At 34.1% G+C, this 10,146-nt stretch overlaps 1 protein-coding gene across 1 annotated transcript in view; it reads left to right on the forward strand.

Annotated features, from left to right (window-relative positions):
• LOC112512241 (polyadenylate-binding protein 2) overlaps positions 1-9,687 on the forward strand; it is an 11,993-nt gene extending 2,306 nt beyond the window's left edge. Inside the window, exons 4-6 of the mRNA XM_025118108.1 lie at positions 1,206-1,397; positions 9,194-9,324; positions 9,458-9,687. Coding sequence (XP_024973876.1) covers positions 1,206-1,397; positions 9,194-9,324; positions 9,458-9,506 — 372 coding nt within the window. The 3' untranslated portion in view covers positions 9,507-9,687. The remainder of the gene's footprint in view (positions 1-1,205; positions 1,398-9,193; positions 9,325-9,457) is intronic.
• The last annotated feature ends 459 nt before the right edge of the window (positions 9,688-10,146 follow it).

Below are 10,146 nucleotides of genomic sequence, written 5' to 3' on the forward strand. Positions count from 1 at the left end.
AAAAAAAAAAAAACAAAAAAAACAAAAAAAACAAAAAAAGAATGAGGAAAAATGGAAAAAGAAAAAGAAGAGTCTGAAAGTGAACATTTTGAGAAAAAAGTATAAGAAAAATGTATCTGAAAAGCAAATTCGAAGGATTCACGTTAGATGCGGTTAACATACATGGAAAGACAACACAATTCAACACCCAGGAGGACAAGGGGTTGTTCGATGTACAATGTAGGTCTTCAAAGGATATCACTGAAGTAGTTCAATCAGAGTTATGCCCAAAAGCAATCCATTTATCCTGTATGAAGAGTATAGTCGAGCCAACTTGGTGACTCGATGGAGCTTCATTGCTGTTGTTGAAGGTGGATGGTGATGCTGCAAATAGTCCTAGAACTGAGTTGAAGTGGTGAGGGGTTTGCAATCACTACATATATTTGTGCGACTTAAACTAATTTTTCTCGTCTTTCTCTAACCAGTCAGAGTAGCATATCCGAAACAGTTTATTCACCTGTGCTATTTCGCTTTTTGGTATTTTTGACTACTTGTAACCTAGCCTCCTATGAGTACAATAACTTACGTGTTGAACAAGTTGGGATATGCATTTTTGCATAGTTAGCTTACATCTTTGAAAATAGAAGTATTTCTCTCATTTTGACACCACACACACACACACACATATGTATATATATATATATTTCCATTCAATGATTTTTGTTAATGAAGTAATGGTCGTAAAGTTCTATGCTTAAACGAAATGCATTTGATCCCATTTATACACTTTAAAATTTTTAAAGAGAAAAGAGCGGAATTGTTGATAACATATATATGCATAGTTGCATACATCTCTTGACATTCTTATGTTTGCCTAAGGCTTCATTCAAATGTCTTTGTATATAATACTCAAGTCAATATCAGCAAGTTTCTCAACTAGGCATAGGATGCCATTAGTGTCATCTTTTACCTACTCAGAAAAATCTGAAGTCTCAAATGAGAAGAACATTGAAAAGGTAAACAAGGCCATGCATTGTTGTCGGAAGCACTGGAGCAGTTGAAATGTAGATGGTAGGCAAAGAAATGACTTTGCATTGTTATTATTTAACCTATTGCTTATCTCTTGTTTATGTTGAGCTTCTGTCTCTCATCAGATGACATGATCTACTGTGCTAGCTTCCATATGCATTTCATGTTCATATCTAATTTAAATTTGGGTTTTGCAGGTGGATTATGCTTGCACCCCTGAAGAAGTTCAACAGCATTTCCAGTCTTGTGGCACTGTAAACAGAGTCACTATCCTTACGGATAAATTTGGCCAACCTAAGGGTTTTGCTTATGTGGAGTTTCTTGAAGTGGAAGCTGTTCAAGAGGCTCTTGCCCTTAATGAATCTGAACTACATGGGCGACAACTGAAGGTAACAATTTCCTCTTTTTTGCCTCTTATGAAGAAGCTCCAGGTCACATATTTATGGCATCCAAATTAAAACAATTATTTATTTTCTTCTTCATGATATCATTCATTTTTGCTTGTCTTTGGTCATATAATGCAAGTGTTACTGAATAAAAGGTTTAATTGGAAAATGATCCCCACATTCTTGGCATCCAATTTCTTTGACATTGGTTGTCTGCTTTGAGTTTACTATTGCCGTCCTTATTATTTGTGCTACTCTCTTCATTGCTAAATAACGTCATTCTAAGAAATTTGACATCAATTTTGTTACCTTTAAAATGCAATCTGCATGGATTTGTTATCAAGCACATTAGTCTATTATTGAACTTGATGTAGAGTTCACATGTACCAGAAATCATATGAACTAGTTCTGTCATCGTGTTTATATATTTTTTTTTTACTAAATGAAGTTAATAGATGTAACCTCAATTGCCTTACACATGTATGTAATTTTTAGAAGTATGAAATTGCATCAACTATTCAACTATGTCATCTCAAAAATCAAAAAACCGATTTGAGGACATTTTTAGGAAGAGAAGGATTTGGAGGAAAAATAAAAGAACTAGGTTTCTAGGCTTCACACCGAAGAAACACCGCGGATCTATTGAACATCATGGTCAAGATAACTACACGCATATTACCTAAGGGGGACTATTTCTTTAAATTAAACAGAAAATCTCAACTGTTTTTCTAAAAATGATCTAATAAGTTTATTTTGGGGATTACAACACAATACACACACATGATGCAATATAAATAAATGCTATGCTAACAATAAAGCTACTATTTATACTAATAATATAAAAAAACTTGTAGTGGACCAAGTAGCTCCAAGAAGTAAACAGTGAACATGCTCTTTATGTTACCGAGGAGGTTTAACATAAGGCACCTTTGAAAGGAAGGTTTATAACAACTAAAGCTGTATGAGATTTAATGAAGATATACAAATCAATCAGATAGGAACTATGCTGTTATATCGGTCAGAATACGAAATATCGGTCAGGACTGATATTCAATATATCGGTGATATATCGGTCCAAAATAGCGTGTTTAACATAATATTTCTTAGAATTATATATATAATATGCATTAATTAGAGTTTAGAAATATAGTTTCAAAATTAAAACATCACATCATCTAAAGTGTTCAAAAACGAGCTAATATAAAAGAAAGAAGAAGACCGTTGTGGAGGCAGATCAATTTCAGACCTAATTTAAGTTACCAAGCCCAAAAAACTAGGCCCATGAAGTAACAAAAGCCCAATATTTAAACCCTAAAAAATCAATATATCGGTCCGATATTTGCATTAAAATATCGCTAAAAATCTGGAAAAATCGGAAAATGTCGCCGATAATATCGAGGACGATATTTTGACCGATATTTATGGACCGATATTTTCTCTAGGAGCGATATCCGATATATCGCCGATATATCGACGATATATCGCGATATTAACAGCATAGGACAGGAAATAACAAAAGATAAGCAAGGGATGCAATGGAAGATGACACATATTTTTGTATGATGTGTGTGTAAAGATTTGTGTTTGAACTTTGAAGTGAAGATCATCAAGGGAAAACCTTGAGTTAAAAAGTGTACAAGGTTAGAAAACATAGTGAAACCCTAACCACCGTTACGAATTTTATAAAATTTTATGGACAATTGTCAAAATAGTGTGTATGTGGATCATACCTAACATGCTGCAAATAGAGTTCATCTAAGTGTTTTGTAGGTTTTCCCTTATGGTGTTAGCTAATAGATATTCATAACTTGATATAAATGTGCTTAATAGTTGTATGATTGATTGTTGTATCTGCAACATGATCATCTACAAGATGACGATAGGCCTTTATATGATTCGTTCTTTCATGGATGACTTGGTTCTTATATATATATAGACTTGGGATCATTTGAGACCAGCCTGTTTTCGTGAGACCGCCTTTTTACACTTGAAACTTCACAGCAAAATGCTGTGAAGGTGACTTTTTTTAACCTTCACAGTGTTTTTGCTGTGAAGTTTCAAGTGTAAAAATGTGGTCTCACGGGTCTCACGAAAACAGGCTGGTCTCACGTGAACCCAACCCTATATATATGTGTGTACGTGTAGCTTTTTGGTTATCGGTTTTCACTATATAGTCTCATTGATTTGTCAGTTGTCATAAAAGATTCCTAGTTTAGTAGTTCGCACAAAAGATCATCTCAAGTGACAATATTCAAACTATGTGTTTGAGTAAGAACATGTTTTTTGATCTACCATAAGGCTAAATTGTTACCAACAATTTTACAATATCCCATTATATATATATATATATATATGTATGTGTTTATGTGTGTGTGTATATGTAGCTTATTGGTTATCAGTTATCACTATATAGCTCATTGATTTGTCAATTGTCATAAATGATTCCTAGTTCAGTAGTTTGTACAAAAGATCATCTCAAGTGACAATATTCAAACTATGTGTTTGAGTAAGAACATGTTCTTTGATCCACCATAAGGCTAAATTGTTTCCAACAAAATTACAATATCCCAATATCGGCTCAAAGTGGTTGCAAAACTTGCATGATTTTGGTATGAAATTCCTCTGATTTTCATAATCCTTTTGGGTCTAGAATAAGAGATCTAGTTTATGTATATCTTAATAGATAGAAACATCCTTACGAGAAGGTTGCACCTGAATACCCAAGTCTCCCAAAGACTAGTGACCTTAACTTTTCAAAATCATACGTGTCAGCTATGTTGTCCTCTTAGTTGTGTTTAATGAACACATTGTCATTCATAAAAATTACCAACGTAACTTATTTACGTTGTAAATGCTTTTAGAAGACTAAATAATCATGTCACGCTTGCAGTGTTTGAGACCATTTAAAGATTAATGGAGACAACAAATCTTTGAGGCTACCTCCTCAACCTCAAATTGTGGGTGCTAGGAGTGTAGACATTTTGGTTTAGGTTAGAACTTTGAATTAGACTGCCCTTGCTGGACTATAATATTTCTAAATCAAATCGAATCATGAAAAGCTTTGAACCTTTTTAGTGTAAATAAATATGATTGGTTTGTAAATAAATGATTTTAATGCAAAATTTAAAAAAAAATAAACTATGGAGAAGCTATAGGTCATTAATTAATTTTTATCATAATAAAATTTGAATGTTTGTATGATGAACAATAAAATGTACAAATTTATCTATACTATACTAGAAGGGTACTTGCGCAATGCAGCGAGATACATTTTGATTTTTTAATAATTTCATTTTATTCTTTATCCCAGTCGATGTTATAATATGGTGTTATGTGATTTTGAAAAAACGATGATGCTTTTATTTTTTAATAAAATATAAATTTGAAGATATCATAAAAATTTGACAAAAATATATCGATATAAGTATCAAATTAACTATTTAAAATTCCTCATTTTTTGTGTAATTTTTAATTCAATTTTTTTTATTATAATTTAATTTAGGTTCAATAACGAAGTAATTTATATTTTGGTTAATAATATAATTTTCTTATAAAGATAGTAATTATTTATTTTGTTAAAACTCGATGATTATCCTAATTATATTTAGAATTTTTATATTTAAAAATGATATGTTTATCCTCTATTTGATTATGTWTATCYRCAGTTAGTTACACGAATTCAAATATAGAGCTTTAATAAGTTGTAATTGTGCATAGTTTACTTCATGCATAAAAAATGGTTTTTAAGAGTTTTTGTCAAATGTTTTATAATATGGTATAGATATCGTCATTTTTTATTAAGGGAATGTTCTGAAATTATTGATGCATATTACTTAAAATTCCAGATTACAAGTAAATTGTGCATAAGTACAAATTATTAAAGCTTCATGTTTGAATTCGTGTAACTAACTGCCGATAAACATAATCGAATAGAGGATAAATATGTCATTTTAAATATAAAAAATCTAAAATATAATTAGGATAATCATTGACTTCTAACAAAATATTTGATCATTATCTTTATAAAAAATTATATTATTAAACCAAAAATAAAAAAATGAATTAAAGAAATACACAAAATAATGAGAAATTTTAAATAGTTTGTTTGGTACTAATATCAATATTTTTTTTTCTTCAATTTTTTATTATTTCTTCATATTTATATTTTATTCAAAAATAAAAACATTATCATTTTCTCAAAACAACATAAATCATATTATGACATCGACTGAGACAAAAAAAGAAAGAAATAAAACGCAACATTAAAATCCAGATGTATCTCGCTACATTGTGTGAGTACCCTTCTAGTAGTAAATAATTGATTTAATATAGGATTATTCAGTTGAACTCAAGTCAAGGCAGATGGTTTTGTATGGTTCTGTTGGACAACTGAAAACAATAAATGAATCGAATGGATTAGTTTTAAATTGTTGACTCACCAACATCCACCTATGCAGAGGGACGAGATCGTCTTTTCTTCACAATGATGCATACACATGGATGCTCAAGCACCTGGCACGTTTCTAGAAATAGATTAATAGTTTAAGGCAAAGATGAGAGAGCAATATTTGTGAGATAAAGTAGTGTAAGCAACATTGTTTTTGATAGATCTCTAGTGCCAATAGCGTTTGAGGTAACACGAGATGGGTCTTTGGGAGGGTTCAATTGTTTATTTTTATAATTGTATATCAGGCTCATGTCAAGTGTGGGTGTTTCAATAAGAGGAAGTACCGATATGGGACCCCAACATTGCAACCTCTGAAATAGTTGCAAGTGTGTTCATTGTTAAGTAGAATCGAGTAAGGGGAGAATTGCATGATCGGTGTAGTCGTCGATGGTAACACTTGGAACCTTTCTAGATGCGAGGGTAGCAATAAGTACACCTTGAACATCTAAAAACTAGTGAAGGGCATGGACAAACACACATATTAAAAATATAAGGAGACAAATGAAACAAGAGTACAAAACGATATAGAAGGGTAAGAGTAAAGCTATCATCCAAGAGGGACAACATGTTTGTTTGAAGTTTTGCATCTATTACAACTTCTAGAAATTAGTGAAGGGGATTGCAGTGAATGAAAAGAGAATGGCACCTCAAGCATATGACTATTGTTAAACACCAGTTAATAGTATGCCACAAAAATGATTTTGATTGAAATATGAAATCTTTAATTACAATATAGGATTAATATATCCGAAGCCACCCATCGTTTTTAGGCCATCAAATTGTTTCTTCGACTGATCGATCACCCAATCTTGCTTTTTTTTTTCAAACCACCACTTTTGTTCGTAAATGTTTTTCCATTCAAAATGAGCGTGGGAAATGACCTAAGTACCCCTTCCTTGAAACTAAAAAAAAGAATGATAGTTATTCAGGCCATCACCAGTATCATAAAGTTTCTATTAATCTACCATATCCAACTACCACAACCGTTCCCGCAGCAACCTCACCTCAACAACCACTGCTCTCAGGTGATATCAGTCCCTGGCACCACCAAATCATGGTGAACGTGAATTCGATAAAAAGATGTGTTTACATGTAAATATTTTGGTTTGTAAAAAGTGCAAACTTAGGCATCAGGGTGTTGTATTTATCATATCATACTAGTTAATATAAGATTTAGAAACCTGATACACTGCCTATGCTTTTGAACCAATAAGCTTTTGATGATAACAAGAGATGGTGAGAGTAACATTAATGACGTTGGATTCCGCTAAAAGAATAAATGAACTTTTGGAATAATAACTTAGCTATGTATGTGTATATGAATCTTGTGTAAAATGAAATTCATCTAATTTCTTAAAGGTGATATCAGTAGAGTGCCATGGTGTCACGTAAATGTAAACAAAGTTACAGCAAATAATCTTTTATAAAAGTAATTTAAATATAATGACCCGAGTTATAACTATCAAACATAATCAACTTTCTTCTTGATTGCCTCTCAGAAAACTAAGCTACTTTAGTTGCATCGCCTAAATGTAGCAAAAATCAGATGGCAACTCCTTCACCCATCAACTGTTATCAGTACTTGTAATATTAAAAAAGGAGAGGACAATAAATGTTATTTCTTGAGAACACCTTCAAATATTAAAAAAGAAATATGCAGAGTTGTGCAAGAACAGAATGATGCATAAAATTTAATTTGGTGCCGAACGATACTCATAACTATGAAACTTCCCTAAAATATTATTGTCCTTTCCGTTAAAAGTTACACACTTCTTGGGATCTCATTAGGATGCTGTCTTTATCAAAAAGATGCTGCAATCTTCAATCATCGTTCATCGAGCGCTTTCTCTCATTTGCCTTCTATGTAAAACTCTCTATCGGATGAAAGAGAGCGAGCGATTGTAGGTTAGGGTTGTAATTGGTTGCTTGGTCAAGCAGCTGCCCTTGGCAAGGTGTGTAACTAATGCGAATTTGTTTAAATTGTGAAGGCAATAAAGCTTTATAGATATGTTTTTTTTTTGATAGAGAGGGGGGAGACCCCTCCAGATCAAGAAAAAAAGGCTAAAAGCCAGACAACGCGCTTGGGTGGGAGGTAAACCTCAACCACCTGAAAAAACCAAGGCACCCCAAGGGGAAAGGAAGGGAAGAGGGGGGAGAAGAAAAAGAAAGAGAGAGAGAGAGAGAGAGAGAGAGGGAGAGGAAGGAAGAAACCAACCACAAGGGAAGGGCCCAGCCGAGCCAAGACCGGGGAACAACGGGGGAAACCACAAGAGCAAGAAAAGGGGCCTAAAAAGGCACACCCTAGACCGCATCAAGAAAAACAAGAGAGCAAAGGAGCTCACGAGACCAGAAAAACAACACAAGAAGACAGACAGCTAAGGGAGGTTCCAAGCAAGCCGAGCCTGGACAACATTTGGAGGGGGCTTGAGGGTCAGGCTTAGGAGCCTAGACCGGACATCATCGGTAATCGTTCTTTTATTGTTGAAGATGCGATTATTCCTTTCCTGCCACAGGTGGTAGACAGTCCCAGCTAGCACTAACCTTCGAATAATAGACCAGACGGTCTTTCCTTTGGTGGCTTGTTGGAACATACCAATAATATCAGCCCAGTTATCCCGGACACCAGTGAGGTTAAGCTTTGGCTTTAAGCCATTCCAAACCTGATTAGGAAACGGGCACTTAAAGAAAAGATGCGAATGCGAATTAGGCCCGTTTTGACAGAAAGCACAAGACAGGTTGGAGTGGCCTTCCCAGAACTGAAGCTTATCATGCGTCTTGAGACGCTGCTTGAGGACACATATGTTGGACTATATAAACAAAAGAACCAATAGAATGTGTGCTTGTAGAAATGCAAGTAAATTACAAGGTGTCGGGGATTTGTGTGTATTACCCAAGGGCCATTGGCCCAGCGGTATCCGTTAACCCAATATGATGTGTGTATTCATACAGATTAATTTAGGCCATGGTTGGCAACCATAAGCTAGCTTATTTTTTGAGGTTATTGAAGAAGGCATCTTTTAAAAGCTGTAAGCTAGCTTTTTGAAAACTACTTTAGATAGCTTATTGGGTTTTTTCCTTTCCAATTATGCCTCTTATATTTTACATAAATGTCCTGTATATTTTTCTTTTAGGTCATTTTAAGTTGTCATTTTGATTATCAGCCAATAGTTAATTCATCTAGTTTGCCAAACATAGCCTTAAAAAACCAAATAAAGGGATCTAGAGGCTTTGAATTGCTATTGCGTTTTACCTTCTCTAACGATCATCTGATTTTTTGGGTGGTGGCTCAAACTTGTTGGTCAAATTGATCATATAACCGTAGTAATCAATATATGCATTTCATACAACACAGGTAATGGCTAAAAGAACGAATGTACCTGGAATGAAGCAGTACCGTGGGAGGCGTTTCAATCCTTACATGGGCTACAGAGGATTTAGGAGGCCATATGTACCTCCTTATTTCTACTCCCCTTACGGATATGGGTTAGTTTCAGAAGATATTTAACTTGCTTCAATCTCTACTAAATAGGAATTTTTTTTCCGCAAACAGTACTTTTAGCTCTTCTTTTTCCAAAGAAGATTAACCATTTCACTCTCGCAAAAACTTCTACTGCAGGAAGGTTCCGAGGTTCAGGAGGCCAACACGCTACATGCCCTACTACTGAGCACCAACAACAGGCTGCAATGCAATCTGTTTGTTCTTTGAATTGCATGATCGTATCGTATCATATATTATTATGCAGATAGATTGCAACTGTGAGGTTATAACTTCATTGGACTGTTAAAAACCAAAACCTTCGTTTCAACTTGTTTCTGGGTATAATGCGCGTCTACTTTCAGAGCTACAATTCACAGTAAAGCCGAATTTATTGATCCTACCTCCGGATATATGGGTGGGATTAGAGATGAGAAATAACGGCTATAACGGTAACATCCACAGGCTGAAATTCAAAAATGTTATCAACATAACCTTCTGTCGAGTTTTGTGGCATTCTGGTGTATGGAAGTGCATGCTAAAACCTGTTAGAAGCTCATAGAAAATTTTGAATTGATTGATTCCCGTTTACCCAAATGCTTACCCGGTAAGCGCTTATCAATATGAGTCAACGCTATAATTTATTTTGATGCGTAAGATTTTAGTATATTAAAACATATCGAATGCAACAATTTACTGGGTAAGCGCTTACCTGGGTAAGAGTCGCCATCCTCACTTACTAGGTGGGACTCTCCATTCTTCTAATTGTTCTTACCTGGTAAGATTCTTGGCCCTTTTCATGTTCATCCAATGAGTAAATTTATGCGTTA

The sequence above is a fragment of the Cynara cardunculus genome (assembly GCF_001531365.2).
Source record: "Cynara cardunculus var. scolymus isolate 2C chromosome LG 5, CcrdV1, whole genome shotgun sequence".
Lineage (NCBI taxonomy): Eukaryota > Viridiplantae > Streptophyta > Magnoliopsida > Asterales > Asteraceae > Cynara > Cynara cardunculus.